The sequence below is a fragment of the Sus scrofa genome, chromosome 8 (assembly GCF_054392235.1).
Source record: "Sus scrofa isolate SSC_HxYL_T2T_F1_AM1 chromosome 8, Sscrofa_HxYL_maternal_Yorkshire_Landrace_v2.0, whole genome shotgun sequence".
NCBI lineage: Eukaryota > Metazoa > Chordata > Mammalia > Artiodactyla > Suidae > Sus > Sus scrofa.
Window position 1 is genome coordinate 77,853,417 of NC_139390.1, and position 21,733 is coordinate 77,875,149.

The 21,733-nt window shown below is 38.3% G+C and overlaps 1 protein-coding gene across 3 annotated transcripts in view; it reads left to right on the forward strand.

Moving 5' to 3' along the window:
* USO1 (USO1 vesicle transport factor) overlaps positions 1-19,369 on the forward strand; it is an 87,625-nt gene extending 68,256 nt beyond the window's left edge. For all 3 annotated transcript variants that reach the window (XM_084972507.1, XM_084972508.1, XM_084972509.1), the window contains 11 exons: positions 4,801-4,911; positions 5,237-5,355; positions 5,713-5,894; positions 6,271-6,392; positions 9,925-10,063; positions 10,993-11,156; positions 12,106-12,195; positions 14,774-14,872; positions 16,341-16,448; positions 17,413-17,628; positions 18,327-19,369. In XM_084972507.1, the coding sequence (XP_084828633.1) occupies positions 4,801-4,911; positions 5,237-5,355; positions 5,713-5,894; positions 6,271-6,392; positions 9,925-10,063; positions 10,993-11,156; positions 12,106-12,195; positions 14,774-14,872; positions 16,341-16,448; positions 17,413-17,628; positions 18,327-18,416 (1,440 nt within the window). In that variant the 3' untranslated portion in view covers positions 18,417-19,369. The remainder of the gene's footprint in view (positions 1-4,800; positions 4,912-5,236; positions 5,356-5,712; positions 5,895-6,270; positions 6,393-9,924; positions 10,064-10,992; positions 11,157-12,105; positions 12,196-14,773; positions 14,873-16,340; positions 16,449-17,412; positions 17,629-18,326) is intronic.
* The last annotated feature ends 2,364 nt before the right edge of the window (positions 19,370-21,733 follow it).

A 21,733-nucleotide genomic window follows, 5' to 3' on the forward strand; every position in this document is an offset into this window, starting at 1 on the left:
TGCTAGTACTTTGTTGAGGATTTTTGCAGTGCACGTGAAAGTCTGTGTGTGCCTTTTAAGAATGGAATCTCTGTTTCCCCCAGTCCTCTGGAGCTCCTGCACACAAGCTCCACTGGCTCTCAATGCCAAATGCTCTGGGGGCTCCTTCTCCCAGTGCCAGATCCCCAGGCATGGGGACTTGACATGGGGCTCAGAACTCTCACTCCTATGGGTAAGCTTCTGTGATATAGTTACTTTACAGCCTAGGCCTACCTGCCAGGTATGAGGTTGTTTATATTGTGTAATTGCCCCTCCTCCCATCTCGATGTGGCCTCCTCTTTGTCTTTGTTTTTGATAGCTTTCCAGACTGTTTTGTTGAACATTGTTCAGCAGTTGGTTGTAATTTTGTTGTTTTTATGAGAAGGTGAGCTCTAGTCCTTCTACTCTACCATCTTAACCCCATTTCTCCTAGAACATCATTTTAATACCTAGACACCAGAAGTTTCAAATGTTAGTGTTTCCTGTTTTTTAAATGAACAATGAAAACGTACTAAACTTGAAATCTACAAAGAATATGAGGGATTTTTGTTTAGAAAATATAATGGGGCAACATAATAGCTTGCTAGGAATTCTCTGGTGGCTCAGCGGGTTAAGGATCTGGCGTTGTTACTGCTGTGGCTCAGGTAGGTCACTGCTGTATTGCAGGTTCTATCCCTGGCCAGGAACTTCCACATGCTGCAGGTCTGGCCACAAAAGAAGAAGAAGAAAAAAAAAAAAAAAGCTTATGTTAGAGATAACATGGTTGATTAAGCTTCATTTATTTTGTGGTTTTTTTCCATCCCGTAAAATCTGTGGTTTCTAATAACGAAACCCTCAGAATGCTCTGAAATTATAATTTCACTGTTCATTTGTCTTCCAGATCTTGTCAGTGGTTCACAAACTGTAGGGGCCTGGGGAGAGATAGTTGCTTCTTTTTTTTTTTTTTTTCTTAAATCTGTAAACATATATACTTTAAGGTAAAATGAATAGTCTTAATCAGACAGTGAGATGTGGCTATTCTAAGTATTTATTTTGTAAGGAATCCACCAGAAAATCAGAGAGCACTGAAATAGAATGTTTTGATTGCTTCCATTGCCCAATTTCTTTTTTTTTCTTTTTTGTCTTTTTGTCTTTTTTAGGGCCGCACCCATGCTATATGGAGGTTCCCAGGCTAGGGGTCTAATCAGAGCTGTAGCGGTCGGCCTACACCAGAGCCACAGCAATGCCAGATCCGAGCCATGTCTGTGACCTACACCACAGTCCACGGCAGCGCCGGATCCTTAACCAGGGATCAAACCCAAAACCTCAGGGTTCCTAGTCGGATTCATTAACCACTGAGCCGAGACGGAAACTCCTCGTTGCCCAATTTCTAATTTTATTTTTTGGAAGGATAGAGCAGCTTGGTCAGGATTTTGTTGAATTTGCCTTATCACCAAGAACTTCCACATTGAATAAAATAAAACAAAATAAACCATGTATTTATTTAATGGTTGGATTGAACCCTCGCTACAGAGTCAATCCTAGCCACTTACAGTGGCAACTCAGGGTCCTTAACCCACTGTACCACAAGAGAACTCCAGTGGTTTAGAAATCAAAATGGTATAAGAAACCTTCACCCCATCCCTGTTCTAGTTCCCCACCTCCTATTACTCAGGTTTTTTCCTACATCTTGAAGTATTTTGTTTATATATATTGCCTATACCGCACCTTGTTTTTGTTTTGTTGTATTTTTCCATGTAATACCATTTTGCACTTTGACTTGCAAAGTGAAATAAGGTTGCAGTGAACTAGATTATCTGTTTCCTGACAACCTCACCAACAGCTGGTTGTCAAACTGTACTTTTGCCAGTCTGTTGATAGGTGAAAAACTCTTATTTCATGAGTTTTAGTTTACATTTTTCTTACTGAAGGCTGAGTAGCTTTCTATATGTTTATGCATTATTTGAAGTTTTTTTCATGAACTCCCCATTCCTAGATAATATCATCTGGCCATTTTTCTTGTTGGGTTGTTAATTATTTCTTGTTTATAGGAACTCACATTAAGGAAATTAACCCTTGTCTGTGATAAGTTACAAATATATTTTTCCTGATACGATCTTTGTGTTTTGTTTTAGATCTTATTTTGTTTTGCTATGGTATCAGACTTTTCTTTTATCGCTTCTGTGTTTTAGGTCATACTTAGGCCTTCCCCACTGCAAGATTTTAAGGAATTTGCCAGTATTTTCATCTCGTACCTTCTGGTTTCATTTTTGCATTTAACCCTTTGTTCCATTTTTCTCTGAACTGAGTGAGCTATGGATCCTCTGATCTTTTAAACTGCTATCTAGTTGTCCCCACATTTTTTAAGTCTGTCTGTAACTGCGCACAGATATGCTGTCCTTTTCATATACAGAGTTCCCATTTGTACCTGGATCATTTCTGGACTTTCCAGTCTATCCCTTGATTTCCATTAATTAGTGTCATCTCCTTGCTCTCCTTCATTGTTTTTATAGTTTCCCTAGTTACTCTTTTTTTTTTTTTTTCTTCCAGATCCTTTAACCCACTGAGCAAGGCCAGGGATCAAACCCAAGTCCTCATGAATACTAATTGGGTTCATTACTGCTAAGCCACAGAAGGAACTCCCCCCTAGTCATTCTTGCTTGTCTGTTTTTCCATATGAACTTGAGAACCAGGTTGTTTAGTTCCAGGAAAAAAAAGAAAACTTTTTGGTATTTTTATTTGGATCAAATTTTAATTTTATAAATCAGTGTAGAATTAATATCTTCATGATCTTACATTATCCTCTCTAAGGACACTTGTGTCTTTCTATTGATTTCTGTCTACTTTTGTGCTCTTTAGAAGTGTTTTTAAGTGTTCCTTGTTTAGGTTTTGTACAAGTTTTTTTGTTTTTGTTTTTTTTGAGGGCCGCACCCATGGCATATGGAAGTTTCCAGGCTAGAGATCAAATTGGAGCTGTAGCTGCCGGCCTGTGCTACAGCCACAGCAACACAGGATCCAACCCTCATCTTCGACCTACACCACAGGTCATGGTAACACCAGATCCTTCAACCACTGAGCGAAGCCAGGGATTGAGCCCTCATCCTCATGGATACTAGTCAGGTTCTAAACCCACAGAGCCACAATGGGGACTCCTGTACCGTTTTGATAGTCTCTTTTCTGAGTACTTCATCTTCTTTTGTTGCCTTGATAAAGAAGGTGTTCTATTCTATCTTCTAACTGGTTCTAACTAGTTATGTTTGACTTTGTTCTTCTTAACCTTCAGTTAGACCCCAAAGGACATACTTTCAAAATTGAATCAAATTCCATTTTTGTTTACTCAGACATTAGCCAGTGATTTGATTGGATGCCCTTGTATATACAATGTTGGCATATTTGGTACCTGCAAATGGTATTTCAGCAGTAAACTTTTTGTACAAAACCAAGAGAAATCAACAAAACATTTGCATTTATAACTTTAGTAATTAGTTGTAAGATTTCTGTGGAACACAGTCAGTTGAGAACAACTATTTTTAACTTTTCAATTTCCTATGGTAATATGAAGATATGTCGTGGACACAATAATGGCATAAAGCCAAGGGAAAAGTAAAAATAATGCCTTATGTAAAAACTAAATTCATGCTAAGTAATGCTTACTTGGCAAATCTTTTGAAGAGGTCTAATCTGAATTTGTTTAATTAAATATTAAATATACTTGAAAAAAAGATTAAAGAAAAGGCCAAGATATTGATATCAAGGTTCATGAAATTAGAACAGTCTTGCTGGGTGATAGAAATTTTTCAAAACAGAGTAATGGTTACTTTAAATCCATTCCTTGTCTAGACCTTTGAATAACTGTATTTTGACTATTTTCTGAAATTATTCCCAAAATGATACTTTACTAAGCTAATTTCCATTTTTTTGTTTTAAGCAAGTTTTGTTCTTCTTAAACAAAAAATACGGATTATGTAATACAGTGTTGTCATTGGCAATATTATTAGTTGAGGGAATATCCCATATAAGAAATGTGTGTGTTATACTAAAATTTAGGAAACTGTGATTTTGATGGATATGCAAGTTTCAGTATTGTTTAACTATACTTGACAGCAGTATATTTAGTGGCTTGAGGCATTTAGCTAATTTAAATAAATCTTTTTCTCCTTCATTATGTTTATAATTTCTCATTATTTGGCATTTTTCAGGGAGTTTGTAACATGGTTTATTTTCTTGCTAGAGAAATATATTCCCTAGTGGAATTAACTGAGTAATTCATGAGATTTTTTTTTCCCCACAACCCAAGCCACAGCAGTGACCATACTAGATCCTTAACCAGCTGAGCCACAAGAGAACTCTAGATTATTTCTTTGTATTTTTCTTGATGTTTTTTGAAGGTAGTAGAATTTGTCCTTTTATCAGAAAGTTATTTTCAAAATTTTGGCTGAAACATCATAAATTTGCCAGCAAATTTATATTATTGTAAGGTGTTTTAGGATTGATAAATGTTTTTAAGCATTGTATCTTTCTTGCTGAGTAAATTGGGTTTTCCCACTAATAGCATTTTAGATAACCTGATATATGCTTACGAACATGGGTCAAGTCTAATTTCTGCTCTCTGTTTATTTTGCAAAGTGCAGCCCGTAGAGGACACAAGAGTGCATTCTCTTGTTCAGTTTTTAAAGTCTGAATTCCTGACACATCTTTTATAAGATAGTAAATATATTTTTATGCAGATGAGGAGGGAGGGGTCTAGGGCAATGTTGAGTTTGAAAAAAATAAATGAGATTTCCGCCAACTTGTTTATTGCAGGGAAGCAAAATACAAACAAGAGTTGGATTACTAATGTTGCTTTGTACATGGCTAAGCAATTGCCCCATTGCAGTAACGCATTTTCTTCACAATTCAGCCAATGTTCCATTTGTATCCTTTATGTGTTAGTAAGATACATGTAAGTATTTATTATCTTTTCCATTTCTTCCTTTCAAATAGAGGTAGCTGCATGCCACAAATATTTGAATTCTCTCTATGTTGTGACTTTTCCAACCATTAGGATGATAATAATGCTTGCTTAAGCTGTGTGTGTGCGTGTGTGTGTGTGCATGTGTGTACTATTGTTTTATGCTTGCTTGGACTATGTATAGAATTTCTTGTAGAAACTCTTGCATGAAATATATGTCAGATTCGAATGGTAAAACGTAATACTCTAGATATAATGAACTATTAGTTTTCTTAACAAAGATTTCAGCTTACAGGACAGATTGCAGAAAATCTTGGAGAGGAAGAGCAGTTGGTCCAAGGCTTATGTGCTCTTCTGTTGGGCATTTCAATTTACTTCAATGATAACTCACTTGAGAGCTACACAAAGTAAGTAAGGGGAACATGCAGGAGTAAAATGACTTGCTAATGTCATCCAGAGATGATAATAGGAGTTTCCACTGTGGCGCAGCAGGATTGGCAGTGTCTCTGCAGCATAAGGACGCAGGTTGAATCCTAGGCCCAGCACAGTATGTTAAAGGATCCAGTGTTGCTGCAGTTGCGGCATAGGTGAAAACTGTGGCTCGGATCTGATGGTTGTCCTGGGAACGCCATATGCCATGGGGCAGCCAAAAAAGAAAAAAAAAAAGATGAATTTTCTCTGCCAAAGTATAATGTAGACCAAGCTCTTATGTTTTGTTATGACTTTTTTTTTATTTAAGCATCTCAATATGTTTATCTCTGTAGAGAGAAACTAAAACAACTAATAGAGAAGAGGATTGGCAAAGAGAATTTCATAGAGAAACTAGGATTTATTAGCAAACATGAGTTTTATTCCAGAGCATCTCAGAAACCCCAGCCAAACTTCCCCAGTCCAGAATACATGATATTTGATCATGAGTTTACGAAGCTAGTAAAAGAACTTGAAGGTAAGACAACAAAGTTTATCTTGCTATTCATTATGGGGGTCCTAGAATTATATTATATATGTATATTATGGACACGTACAGATTATGTGGTAAGCCTAAAAGTACTTTTTTCCAAGCTCTTGGTCTGTAGCCCATTTAAGGACTTATGGGGAAGTCCCCTTATGATGCATCAGGTTAAGGATCCAGTGTTGTCCCTGCAGTGGCTTGAGTCCCTGCTGTGGTGTGGGTTGGAAAGATGCTTTCTTATCTGTCATACAGATAGGCCATACTGATCTTCAGTCTTAATTAAGTCTGATCTTAAGTCTTAATAATTCTGATCTTTAGTCTTCATAAGTCTTAATAATAAAATAGCATTTTAAATAAGCCTTTTTTGCAGGTGTGATAACTAAAGCTATCCATAAGTCCAGTGAAGAAGATAAAAAAGAAGAAGAAGTGAAAAAAACATTAGAACAGCATGACAGTATTGTGACTCACTACAAAAATATGATTCGAGAGCAAGTACGTACTGATAAATGATAGATACTTTTCTGCTTTAGGGGAGAATTTCTCCTGGCATTTCCTTTTTTTTTTTTTAATTTTTAAATTTTATTTTATTTATTTTTTATTTTTATCTTTTTAGGGCCACACGCAGAGCATACAGAGGTTCCCAGGCTAGGGGGCAAATCAGAGCTACAGCTGCTGGCCTACACCACAGCCACAACAACATGGGATCCGAGCCACATCTGCCACCTACACCACAGCTCCCGGCAATGCCGGATCCTCTACCCACTGAGTGAGGCCAGGGATCGAACCCTCAACTTCATGGTTCCTAATCAGGGTAATTAACCACTGAGTCATGATGGGAACTCCTCTCCTGGCATTTTCAAATGCAAGAAGATACATAAAGTAAAGCTGATCATTTTCCTAAATAATTCAAAAAACATTTAAGTATTCAACAAACGAAGAGCTTAATATGTGCTTAGCAGAGTGTGGGATGTTGTAGACAAGGACATGGATCAGACGTGTTCCCATGTTACGGTCTCATCAGGAGAGAAACCTACACATTACTGTGTCACACATGCTATACCGTATTTCATCTGGTGATAAAGACAGTCAAAGCACTCAGAGGCACCTAATTTAGCTAGGTGGGAGCAGCAGCTTAGAGCAGACAGAGAAGCTGAGTCCTGAAAGGGTAACTATGAGTAAGGTCGGTGACTGCTGCTTTTTTGTTTACTGTGTTCCAGGTGCTTGCCAAGCACATTTAAACACTATCTCATTTACTTTTCACAGCATCCTACGAAGTAGTTGATATCTTTAGTTCAGAATAAATGAGAAATCTGAGACTTAGAGTGTTTAAACTTGTCAAGGGTTACTCAGAGATTGGTGGAACAGAATTCAAATACATGTGTGTTACTGGGACTCTAAAGTTCATACTCTATAAAGGGGGCAGACCTGAGAAATGTGGAAACTAAAGAAGATAAAACTGGCAGGACTTGTTAGTGGTTGGCTGTGGGTATGGTGGAACAGAAAGGGTCAGATGTGATCCTTACTTAGATCTCTGTCTTGTACAACTGAATAGATGGTATTGAACCAGATGTAGAACCTTACAGAATGAGGCGTTCCCGTCATGGCTCAGTGATTGGCGAATCCGACTAGGAACCATGAGGTTACGGGTTCGATCCCTGGCCTTGCTCAGTGGGTTAAGGATCCGGTGTTGCCGTGAGCTGTGGTGTAGGTCGCAGAAGCAACTTGGATCCCACATTGCTATGGCTCTGGTGTAGGCCAGCAGCTACAGCTCCTACTGGACCCCTGGCCTGGGAACCTCCATGTGCCATGGATGCGGCCCTAGAAAAGACAAAAAAAAAAAAAACAAACCTTACAGAATGAGAGGGAGCTGATTTACCAGGGTGGATAATGATGAGCTAGGTTGAAACTACATTTTCTTTCCTTTTTTTTTTTTTCTTCTTTCCTTTTTAGGGCCACACCTGTGGCACATAGAAGTTCCCTGGCTAGGGGTTGAACCAAATCTGCAGCTACCGGCCTACACCACAGCCACAGCAACGCCAAATCTGAGCCATGTCTGTGACCTGAGCCCCAGCTTGTAGCAATGCCGGATCCTTAACCCACTGAGCAAGGCCAGGGATTGCACCTGAAATCCTCATGGATACTAGTCAGGTTCACAACCCACTGAGCCACAAGAGGAACTCCAGAATCTGCATTTTCAAATTCATCAATTGAAATTTTCTTTGCAGGCTACCAGTGAATGCCACACTTGCATGTTGCCGAGCACCTTAAACTTTCCCCTGCATTCCTTCAAAATGTGTTTCTTGGCTTTCTTCTCTCATGTAATTCCTCATTGTAGTATATACTTTTATTGGAATGGAATCCTAGAAAGTGCTGCGGTACTATCTGAAAAATGAGATTATTGGTGTTAAAATCCATTGTCACGAAAACAATACACACGGGGGGGGGGGGGCATTTCCTGTGGGGCAGGCGCTGCTCATTTCCTGAAGGGCCCTCCATCCTACAGCTTGTGCATAGCTTAAGGCAGGCGGCAGGTAGGAGCTTGTGAGTAGAGCCCTTTCAGTGAGAGCTACCTGTGTGTTTTTCTCTTTCCCACAGTCTATACTGTTCTGATTAAAATTCTAAGAATAAAAACATGCTAGTGGTATATTTAGCATTCAGTCTAAGCTTTTCAGTTTTATAAGCAAGATAGTAAATTAGAATCATCTTTGAATGCTCCAAATTTGACTCACTACACTACCCATGGTTGTTAGGATTTTTCATCTATCTTAGTACAAATATGTAGTCATTTCCAGGTGGTAAAGTGTAATCTTGAGAGCAATGGGAAATAAATACTTGGAATGTGATATTATAGCTGGAGCTTGGAGCTGACAAATATGGTTGGTTCGGAAGAAGAAAAGAATGATTTTACACAACTATTGTGATGACTCTTCTTTACAAATGTTAATTTTAAATATTCCCACCATTTAAAATGCCACTTGGCAGGCAGCAAGCATCAAGAGCTATAAAATGTTTATATAAACTTTGAATTACATTTGAAAATTCATCCTAAGGAAATTCTCCAAAATTCCAAAAAACAGTTATATGGACTAAGACATTTATTATAATGATATTTATCATTTAGAAAAATGGAGAGGAACCTCGTTGCTTTTGAATATAAGTTAAATTGCATCTACTGATTGGTATGGGGAAATTATTATTGAATAGTAAGCAAATTAAAGGTTGCAGAATGATATATGGACTGATTATGACAAGTTTAAAAATTTTGGATTGGAAAAAAATTAGAAGAAAATAAATAGATCTAATTCCAGCGAATTACATTCAGGTGGTGAGAGGTGAAAGCTCTTTTTTCAGAATTCTAAATGTTCTGTTAACAGGATTGTCTTTTAATGTTAAAACGCATTCTTTTACATACATATACTAAGCTTCTTAGATAATTTGGTATAAATTTCTTAATTTGATGGTCCATAAAATGGAGTTTTTAAAATTGACCCCACTCCCCACCCCTAAACTGGTAATTACAGTGAGATTGTAGGCTGCATCATATAATGGGGCCTCAAAATCTTATAGTTCTGCTGCATATTAATTGGCCTTGGTGCATGTATTAATATGTTACTGCTTGGAATTCCCGTCGTGGCACAGTGGTTAACGAATCCAACTAGGAACCATGAGGTTGCCGGTTCAATCCCTGGCCTTGCTCAGTGGGTTAAGGATCCGGCATTGCCGTGAGCTGTGGTATAGGTCGTAGATGTGACTCGGATCCCTCGTTGCTGTGGCTGTGGTGTAGGCCGGCAGCTACAGCTCTGATTAGACCCCTAGCCTGGGAACCTCCACCTGCCGCAAGTGCGGCCCTAGAAGAGACCAAAAAAAAAAAAAAAAAAAAAGTTACTGCTTAATTATTGAATGATTTTGGATATGCTCAGTACTTGAACATCCTCACCCAAAATAATCTCTGATTTTTAATTTGTTCATCCCCTTAATGCTAATTAGTATGAACTGAAAGCACTTGAATTGTTTTGCTTCCTAGGATCTGCAACTTGAGGAATTAAAGCAGCAGATTTCCACGTTAAAATGTCAAAACGAACAGCTCCAGACAGCAGTCACACAGCAAGTATCTCAGATTCAGCAACACAAGGATCAGTATAATCTTCTTAAAGTACAGCTAGGTAAGCATAGCTGGCCATTACCTTTGTAATGTTCCCAAGAGTTGGACAAAGTCAGACGGATAATTCTTGTGGACTAGTCTTTCTCTAACCTTCAGTTAATCATTGTGACAAACTTGTAAGTAAGAGTTTGAAGTCCAGGCTCTTTGGCATGTGTTTGATTATCTATCCTTTAAGATCCCCTGAGATTTTTATCTTTTAATGCCAATACTGAGACCCCACTGAAGTTTCTGACTTAATTAGTTAAGCCTGGATTTAGGCATCAGTAGTTATTACAAGCTTCCCCAAGTGATTCTAATGTATAGCCAGTTGAGAATGACTGGTCTAACCTTTGCATTTTCTTACCTGCAAAATAGAGCTTATAACAGCACCTGTGACATCTGAGAATTAAATGACATTTTATGTATATATAACTCTTGTTCAGTGCCTTGCACATAAGACTGCAAATGCTTGTAAGTAGTCTCATTCTAAAGTGGTTATGATTAGAATGCTAGCTGCTTGGAAATACAGTTTATTTTACTTTTAAAATTTTCAGAAGACAAAATTTTTTACTTTCTTCACGAAAATAATTTTTCAGTTATTTTAGTCCATATAGAAAACTATTCCTTTGTGAAGAATTTTTAAAGGGGTTTTATTTTCTCTTATATTAGTTGACAATTGGAATTGAAACTACTCTAATTCTTCATCTTAGATCACTAAACCATGCAGTTTAGTCTTAAGGCTATGCTGTTTTTCCTCCCAGAACCCTGAAAATATTAGTTCATTATTTTTATCAGTACATTATTTTGCAAAGGTAAAATGTGCTTACAAAAGTGTTGTCAAGGTAATAATTAAAGAAATTATATGTTTATTTTATACTTGAATCTTCCATTGAAAAAAATGAAAAACTTAAGTTTCATGCTGGCTTTTCAAATTTTATGCCTGTGTAATAGGAAAAGACAATCAGCCTCAAGGTTCTTACAATGATGGGTCTCAAATGAATGGCATTCAACCGGAAGAAATTGGTAGGTTGCGAGAAGAGATAGAAGAATTAAAAAGTAATCAGGAACTTTTACAAAACCAGCTGGCTGAAAAGGACTCTTTGATTGAAAATTTGGTAAGAAATTTTTAAAATTTTTAAACAAGAGGTCAAGAGTAATTCTCATTATCCTGCTTATTTACTTTTCTGGGTCTCTTTAAAGTGTCATATTAAGGTTTTAGAATATGAGCTCTGGTGTCAGACTGTCTAAAGCTTCAGTGTTTCCTAGCTAATTGAATTTGAGGAACTTAGTTTGCCTCTTTAAATTTATTCCCTGATCTACAAAATAATGAGGATAATACCTGTTTTATTGCTGAGAATTAAATGAGATACTCTATAAAGCTCTTTTAATACATGGAAATTGCTAGATAAATACCTACTTTTATGCTCTTCATATGACCTCAGATAAGTGCTTGCATTTTTTAGGGGGTCTTTTTTTTAAGGCCTCACCTGCAGCATATGGAGCTTCCCAGGCTAGGGGTCAGATCAGAGCTGCAGCCGCTGGCCTACGCCACAGCCACAGCAATGCCAGATCCAAGCCACATCTGGAACCTACACCACAGCTCACGGCAACGCCCGCCAGATTCTTAACCCACTGAGCAAGGCCAGGGATGGAATCTGCATCTTCATGGATGCTAGTCATATTCATTTACGCTGAGCCACAATGGGAACTCCAAGTGCTTAGATTTAAAAAATCACTTATTTTTAAATTAATTAGGATTTCCTGGTGTCCTAGAGGTTTAAGGATGACTCAGCATTGTTACTGCTATGGTGTGGCTTTGATCTCTGGCCCTGGAACTTCCGCATGTCATGGGCACAGCCAAATAAATAAATACAATTATTACCAATGGAAAATTTGTAGACAGTATGTGCTATATTAAATGCTATATTTGATATAAAAAATAAAATGTTGATGTGTAATTTTTTGGTAAACATATAATACATAGCTTAAATGTGTTCAGTTTTGGCTTTTTCCTATCTCTTCAAATTGAATGTATTTCATAGTTTATTTCTATGCTCTTTGTAGAAATCTTCCCAACCATCACCTGGCGCAAATGAAGAGTCTTCAGCAACAGATTCAGCAAGAGATTCTGAACAAATAGCAGACTTGAAACAGGTCATTTTTTCAGCTTAATTCAAGCTATATTTTTGCCTTGTTTTAGTTATAATAGCATAACAGCCCTGAAGTTCTATTAATCCAGAGCTACTCTGTCAACTATAAGCAAAATTTGATAATGAAGACAGCCATTTGAAAATCCAGAAGCTGTTTTAATTACGCAGTGATGGTATTTTGCTTTGTATTGTGTTTTTACTTTTCTTCATGTTCTTTTTAACAAATCTCAGCATCTTACCCAGATAATTTGTGGATTATCAGTAAACTAACAAGGAAATTTTAAATATGTTTATAAACTACAAAGATGAATATATAAAATTGTATGCCTAATTTTCTTGATAACTGCTTGGTTAAAGGTTTGGGGCATTTAAATTCTATCCAGGGAGTTCCTGCTGTTATGCAGCAGTTAAGGATACAGCATTGTCTCTGCAGCAGCTCAGGTCACTGCTGAGGCTTGGGTTCAATCCCTAGGGGGTTAAGTGTTGGGCACTGCCACAGCTGTGGTGTAGGTCACAGCTGCAGTTTGGATTCAGTCCCTGGCCCGGGAACTTCCATATGCCACATGCACGGCCAAAAATAAGTAAGTAAATAAATAAATCATTCTATCCAGAAAAATGTGGCTTTTAGAATTGGAAAAGGGAAAAATAGAAAGTAAATTTGTGTATATCTCAATTAGATGATGCTAGCTAAAAAGCAAAGTAAACATTCCCTGCTGTAGTAATTTCTATTATCTTGGAAAGCAAATTAAGCTTTTTCCTATTTGGTTAATTTATGTAGTTTTGTTGTTGTTGTCTTTTCTAGGGCTGCACCCTTGGCATATGGAGGTTCCCAGGCTAGGAGTCCAATCAGAACTGTAGCCACTGGCCCACGTCACAGCCACAGCAGCAACGCCAGATCCGAGCCGAGTCTGCAACCTACACCACAGATCATGGCAACGCCGGATCCTTTCCCCACTGAGCGAGGCCAGGGATTGAACCTGCAGCCTCATGGTTCCTAGTCGGATTCACTAACTACTGAGCCACGACGGGAACTCCAATTTATAATTTTGATAAATTCCTATTAAACTAGATAGTACAGATTTACTTCTATCCAATGAGAAAATTTAATCTATTTGTTCAGATTTGTAAAAATTTTTTTATTTTTAGTCAGAAAAGAGAGGACGAAATTATTTACAAATAGAATTAAATAACGTAATAATTGGAAGAAAAACCTAGAAAAGTTTGATCACTCATTAGTATATTGTTCCTAAACAGGTTGCTTTTTTTCCCCTGTTAAATTTTCTTTCTTTCTTTTTTCTTCCTTCCATCCTCCCATCCTTCTTTCCTTTCTTATAAAAGGAATATACATTTCTTTAAAAAAGAAAAAAAGTAATACTAAAGGGAGGAGTGACCAGCCTGGCCAACCCAGAACTGACTTCCTTCTTATTCCAGCCTCTAGGTGGTCCTTACTCGCTGACTTGTCTGATCTGATGGGAATGACTGGGCACAGAAACAGAATGTGTTATTTTGATGTCTGTGTATCCCAGAGTAGAGGCTACGGTCAAACTTCTTTCTTTTGTCTTTTTAGGGCCACTCCCATGGCATACGGAGGTTCCCAGGCTAGGGGTCACATCAGAGCTACAGCTGCAGGCCTACACCACAGCCGCAGCAACGTGGGTTCCAAGCCGTGTCTGTGACCTACACCACAGCTCACAACAACGCCAGATTCCTGACCCACTGATGGAGGCCAAGGATCAAACCTGCATCCTCATGGATACTAGTTGGATTCGTTTTCACTGAGCCACAGTGTGAACTCTGACAGTTTTGTTTTTTAATGATATATAGTAAAATACAGTATAAAAAGAAAACCGAAATGGTTCATAATTTCCATGTTTAAAAACTCATTTTGATAACTGAAAAAGCAGAATAGTCAAAAGTATGTACATGATAGACAGTTTTTAGGAGAATAAAAGAGCTTTTACATGGCAGCATCCCACTGCTTACCTGGTATCTCTAGACACAGCCTTTGGTTGAGAACCACTGTTAAAATTGCTTTATTTTTCTGTACTTGTTTCATGGCAGAGAGAGAGCAGGAAGGTTGGAAATTTCAAACATTAATAATATATAAACTTTCAATTAATTCTCTCATCTTCACTATAGCACTACTGCTTTTATCTGTGTTTGCTTCAAAAGTGACCTCCATGGAGTTCCCTTGTGGCGCAGTGGATTGAGGATCCGGCATTGTCACTGCAGCAACTCCATTGCTGCTATGGTGCGGGTTCAGTCCCTGGCCTGGGAAATTCCACATTATCACAGGCATGGGGGAAGAAAAAAAAGATGCCATTAAGAGCAGGAAAAGACAAGCCACAAACTGGAAGAAAACACTGTGCAAGCAAATGTCTGATAAAGTACTTGTATCCAGGGGACCATCAAAAAAGAGAAATAGTTCTTTCACTTTAAGTTTTAAAACTTGGAAGTTGTGCTTTTAGAGAGAAGTGCTAAAAAAGAAAATAATTTTTAAATTTCTTCCTGTAAATAGACATTTCCTTGATGAAATTAATGTTATTATTTAATGTTACAACCCAACTATTTTTGTCTCATAGGAACTGGCAACATTAAAGTCTCAGTTAAACTCACAATCTATAGAAATCACTAAACTACAGACGGAAAAGCAGGAGCTGTTACAGAAAACAGAAGCATTTGTAAGCTAACTTTTTTGTTGTTGTTGTTCTGAAAGGTAATAAACACAAGGTTGAGAAGTTATTTCTCAGCTATTGTGGAAAAAAAACATATTTGTCAGATAGCACCTTCCCTTCAGGTGATTCATGAGCTAGAGTTCCAGGCACATAGACTTCTTGGCCATGTGAACATCCAGCTGTGGTATAGGCACACTCACCAGGTCATTCTGATCAATTACTTATAGTTCATTTTGCTGGTGTTTCGTATTTCACCCATCTTCATCCACTTCATTTTCCTGCTGGTATAAAATTGTCGAAAACCTTGTTGGTGACCCACGCAATTCACAGGAGCCCAAGCCATCAGGCAAACAGTTCCTTCTGGATCCCTCCCGGGGAACCACATCTCTATTCCAGCTTCTGCTGAGATGGTTGATTGGGTCCCTGTGCCACTTGAGTAACCTCTTCCCAAATGGTTGTCCAGCCACACCCTGGATGTTTCCATGCTCTGTCCTTTATTGCAGTAGGGAGAGGCTGAGAATGTTCTAAATCGTCAAGTTCTAATTCCCTTTTGCTTAACAATTTCTTCTTCAATTTGTCTCTCTCCTCTCACATTTCACTCCAAGCAGCAAGGAGAAATCAGGCCTTTAACACTTCAGCCAAGTTCTTTGCCACTTTATAATGAGGGTCACCTTTCCTCCACTTGCAATGACATGTTCCTCTTCCCTCTGGGACCTCACCAAAACCACCGTTAACACCCATACTGCTACCAGCATTCGGTTCACAGTGATGCATGTTTTCTCTAAGACCGTAGAAGCTTTCTCTAAAGCTCTCCTCTTTTCTTTTTGAGCCCTTCCTCAAATTGCCTTTAATGTCCTTATTTCTACCAACAGTCTCTTCAGGGCAGTTTAGGCTTTGTGAACCTCAGAATTCTTCTAGCCTCTCCCAAAGCCCCTTCCACATTTTTCAGTATTTATTACATCAGCATCCACTTCCTAGTATTTTGTAGAAAAAAAGATGAGGAAAGACTGAAAAATTGTGATTTAAGAATACTTCCTGTAGCACTTAAGAAAATACCTGTGTTTCACCAATTAATGGCATTCAGCTCAATATCCCCACCTGTCTCTCTGAGATTAGTGTAGGCCTAACTTACAGGAATTTTATGGGGAAAGGGCCTTGAAACATATTCTCTACTTATTAAATGCCATGTTACAGCTACGTTAGAGCTGTGCCATTGACAGTTTGCCTGGTCTGACATGGAGGCTGCTCAGCCCAGCCTTCCTCAACCTCTGCTGAGATCTGGTGCCACAGCGCTCCTGACTCAGCTCCTAACTCTAGGGGGAGCACTGTTCTGTACGTAAAGATACATAAGAATTTGATTTTCTGTTATTTGGAAATAAAATTGCAAAATAGCAAGAAAATTAAATCATCTCTGGAATTTCGTATTGATTACAACTTTAAAGAAACATTTTTTTTTTCCAATTTATACTTTCAGGCAAAATCAGTTCCTGAACCAGAACAGAGTGAAACTGTAACAGCTGCAAAAGCTACTGATGTAGAAGGAAGACTGTCAGCATTATTACAAGAGACTAAAGAATTAAAGGTTCGTTTTCTGGAAACTTTGATTCATTGCATATTATATGAAACAAACCCCAGGAAATTTTATTTTATTTCATTTCATTTCTCCAATTCTTAGATTAATGATGAAAGTTAATGGGGTATAATTTTATCTCTCAGTCTGTCCGTTCCAATTTTGATGACTGAAGATTTTTAAATGCCATTTCAAATAATGATATCAACTATGTAAAATAAAAATGTCTATGAATGTATTTTAAAAGTAAAAACGTTAGTTTTCTTATCCATCTACTATACTCACAATAAGAAACAAGGAGTACAGATTTGGCTAATCCACAGCACCTTGTGTGATGGTGCCTTTTTGATTGTGGTCAAACTCCTTTATTTTTAAGCCATGGATTTTTACTTGAAGCTATTTCTTTTTCATTTAATCGTATGTATGAAGTTGGGCTAACATTTTTTTTTAAAACTGAGTTCTAATTCTGATGCTAAACCAGGCTTCTACTGTAAAATGTTTTGTGTCTTCGTTTATTCCTCTGATTATCTGAAATGGTATTATCTCTTGGGATTTTCTGAGGAATAGATAAAACTATTTTGTGGAGTTAAACGCTATCTTTCACCAATAACCAACCACCTTTGGAAGTTCCCTTATGGCTCAGTGGGTTAAGGATCTGGCATTGCCACAGTTGTGACAAAGGCTGCAACTGCGGCGTGGGTTTGATCCCTGGCCTGGGAACTTCCACAGGCCATAGGCATAGCCAAAAACAAAAGAAAACAACCAACAAATAACCTTCTTTGATGTATAGCTTAACATAAATCCTCATGTTACTAGATGAATGTGTATTTTAAACCTCCTGTATCCCCAACCCCTAACCCCAAACTCCTCAGATTGGACAAGTACAGTGATTTATCATAGAAAGAATGTATTTGATAAAACCCTAGGAGAGTGAATACTAATTTTGGATTAGTGATTTTCACCTTCCTTTTCCTAGAATGAAATTAAAGCTCTGTCTGAAGAAAGAACTGCTATTAAAGAGCAGCTGGATGCATCTAACAGTACCATTGCCATTTTACAAAATGAGAAAAACAAGCTCGAGGTGGACATTACAGATTCAAAAAAAGAACAAGATGATCTTTTGGTGCTGTTGGCTGATCAGGATCAGAAAATATTTTCATTAAAGAATAAACTCAAGGAACTTGGTCATCCAGTAAGATTGCAGTGTTTCCAAAAATGATTTCTTTTGTGTTTCTTTATGATATGTTTTTTAAGGATTGTACTGTAGTGTGGAGGTGTTGTGCCTGTGTATCACTCAGTGTATGGGTACGTGAACGTGGTATTGTCCACTGCTTTCATGGTACTCAGTGAAATGACTTAAGTGTAGTTTCCAGCATTTATTAACTATTCTCATTTGGACTCTGAGCCTAGAAAGTGAATTGATTTGATTTCTCCTGTGGTAATAAGAATCTCACCATCCAAATGTGCTGTCCTCTTTGGTCATGTTGGTTCAGGTGCACGTGTAGAGAGGTATAGTCATCTGTCAGCAGGTTAACCTATGAATCTCATCTCATATTCAGAATAACAGGGAGTCATGAGTTGTAAATGAAGGAAATCAGGAGTTCCCTGGTGGCTCAGCAGATTAAGGATCCGGTGTTTTCACTGCTGTGGCACAGGTTCAGTCCCTGGCCGGAAAACTTCTGTGTGCTGTGGGCATGCCCCACCACGGCCCCCACCAAAAAAAAAAAAAAAAGTTCATAAAATAAATGAATCAAGAAAATCAGGTGCCCTGTAATCCACTATAACTGCTGGAGTAAATAATTTACTAACAGATCAATCATTTTGTATTATCATGTGTTGAATATGAAGTGAACAAATCTTCATAATGTTAAATGTGTGTTCTCTCTTTAGGTTGAAGAAGAGGATGAACTTGAATCTGGAGACCAAGATGATGAGGATGATGAAGATGAAGATGATGGCAAGGAACAGGGTCATATCTAGCTTTAAAATCTTTGGGAATGATAAGAAATTATATTGTATCTTTGAAGATGGAGTCTTAAGACAGTGCTTTGGTTTGCCTCCACAGAAAATAAAGATTTAGAAACCAGGTGGAAAACATTCACTAATAAGACTATTGATGTATTTTTTAAATGATGCCACCCATGTTGCTAATTCTTTTAATCTAACTTTATGTAGAACACATATCTCTTATTGAAATTTATTTGAACTGTCCCAAAATATAATTTGCAAAGAGCTACAGACACCAAAAATGTAACATTTTGAGGCACTTGGTGGCAATGCTATTTGCCTTAGTTCATTGGTTGTGTATAGAAGTTCTGTATTTGTCTGCTATTTTTACTTTTCAGAATTTGTGTCTTTAAATACTAACACATTTGATTTAATGTGTGTTGGAATCATTGTTTCTAAATTCAATATTGAGTTCTTAGCTAATGATTTCCTTTTAAAGAAATGGATTTCCTTAAAGGCAAGAGAGCAAGGTCTCGGGGTAGTATATCCTTAGCCCTTCAGCCAGTGTGACTCCTGCAAGAGCAGCATAGGACAGTGTAGGATGAGTGCCTTGACCCTGGATATGGCTGCATTCGGTACCTCAGTGAAGAAACGAAGGATGCTGGCCCACAGTGAGGAGGCAGGCATTTCTGAGAAACATTTGCAACAGTGTATTAGCATGTGTTTGGTTTGGGGTTTATTTTAAGCTAAACATGAAAACAAATTATAACTTAACAGCTCATGCAACACAGATTTAGTATTATTGTTTGATTATTATAGAACACATTATGTTCCTAGTTTTAAAAAGACCCAAACTATGGTTTATATAATTTATTGGCATTTTTGCTGAATAGGTTTAAGTCAGGTAATAGATTTTTAAAAAGCAATGAAGCATTGTGTCAAAATTTAATGTTTTCGTAATAAAAATAGATACTATGTTCACGTAATCTCTGGTCATGATTCTCTTTTTTAAGTTTTGAGAGTAGTATTTTATTGGTACAAGATGAGGCAGGGGTAAGTAGTGAGAGGAGTCTTTCTCTTACTAAAACTGGATGGTAACATCAACCTTATCATTAAAAAAAATTTTTGGAGTTCCCGTCATGGTTCAGCAGTTAATGAACCCTACTCATATCCATGAGGACGCAGGTTCAATCTCTGGCCTTGCTCAGTGGGTTAAGGATCCAGCGTTGCTGTAGCTGTGGTGAGGGCTGGCAGCTGCAGCTCCGATTCAACCCCTAGCCTGGGAACCTCCATATACTGCGGTGTGGCCCTAAAAAGACAAAAAAAAATTTTTTTAATAATAAAAGCAATCTTGTTTAAAGCTAATAATTAGGATTCCATAAGATTCAAGGTGGCTAATTGCAGCAAAAGCAGAAGAGGTTGGAAAAGGGTTTGGATGTTTCTAAACATTGGAGTTCTAAAGCGATGAAATTCTTTACCATGATTTCCCTTAAAGAAGGACGCTTGCTTAAAGATATGGCAGTAAGAGCTGGGGCGTAATATATCGTCTGCCTCCTGGCTCCAGGAATAGTTTGAGCAGTCCATGAAAGGCCACAAACTTCTTTTTTTTTAATGGCTGCACCTGCAGCATATGGACGTTCCTAGGCTAGGGGTTGAATCCAAACCAAGCTGCTACTTACATTGCAGCTGCAGCAACGCTGGACCCTTTAACCCACTGTGCCAGGCTGGGGACCAAACCCACATCTCTGCAGGGACCCAAGCTGCTGCAGTTGGATTCTTAACTCACCGTGCCATGGTGGGAACTCCGAGGCCAGAAACTTTTGAAAGAGCTATCTTCATATGTCTTAAAAGGGAAGATGGCCATGTGTTAGAGTATCTGTGACCATTTCACCTCGGCCCTGCCCTCTCCCACTGCTGCCACTGTCATCCTGAGATGGCATCTACCATCAGAGAATCACGTGATCATTACTGGACCAGCTCAGACGTGTGAAATTTTCCTAAGGTTGATACCACATCGTGAACAACTGGCTAATTTCATTTCGGACTGATGTTGTAAGAATAAAGAAAAATGGCTCAGGAGTAAGAATACGGCTTCCAGAAATAATGGAATACCAAAGCTCTTCAGAAAGAAACCACTGGAGAATCAGGGCAAGTTTGCCAAAGCTCAGTCACTTGGGCTGGCTTGGAGTAGAGAAGACACCGGAAGCCTCGTAGCTGCACGATCCAGCCTGGAGCCCAAATGGACATCCTCCTAACAGCCATGGTTTTTAGATGTTTCTTTCGTTTTTTTCCTGGATTTTACTAGGCCTCCTAAACTAGTCTCTGAACCTGAAGTTGGTTGTTGCCTCTGCATGCCATTCTCACTCTTTACTGCAGTAAGCTTTGTAAAATGCAAATATGAGCCAAAGAGATTGCAGTTGCCTGCTTGTTTGGAGTCCTCAGCCAGGTAGATGAGACTCTTTGTGCTCTACCACTCTCATGTGTCTCTCTTCAAGTGTATTTTAGAACCGTAAAACGTATTTGCCATCATGGCACGTATCCTGCTCTTTCATTTCTCTTGTTGCTTTCGCACGTGTTTTTTGCTCCACCCGTTGGTGTCAGCTGTCACAGCAAAGGCTGTTTCCTTGTATTGAGAGCTACAACAGTGGGGCAGTCATAAAGCACAAAACATGCTTGTCCTTATTCAAAGTTTTATTCAAGTATAGTTTACATGTTTGAAAGAAAAGAATAATCACCCAAAGTAACTACCAAAGGTAAAGTAACAGCTCACATTTGAAGGCTTAAGTTACTAGAAAGAAATTATGTTGATAGAAAATCAAGCACTTGTTTCAAAGTTTTATTGCTGCCAGGTAAGGGCCTCAATGGCCATCAGAATCAAAGTCTGTCCTGTTATAGCAAACCGTATTAATTCATTCACTGCGTGTTTACGGAGAGTGTAATGTGCTGAGCACTGCTGTAGTCGCTGGGGTATAAATGAGACCAGGTCCCTTCCCCATACAACTTATACTCTGGAGGAGTGAACAGTGATAAACAAGTACCTGTGACATAAAACAATGTCAAATGCTTCGTAGCTTCTGGAAACAAACATTTTATTTTGAGTTTGATGGGGTGCCAGAGGAGTGATTAGATCTGATTTGTGTTCATGGATGACTTTCTCCACTGTGCTGAGAATTGTCTTTGGGAGGAGGCCAAGAGAGAAAGCCAGGGGACTAGGTTGGAAGCTGTTGCTCTCGTGGAAGCAAAAGCAGGTGCAGGTCAGACCACACTGTAGGGTGAAGTATCGGGGATGTATTTCACAGGTAGAGCTGAGAGGACTGAATGAATTGCATGTGTCTGGGGAGTAGGGGAGC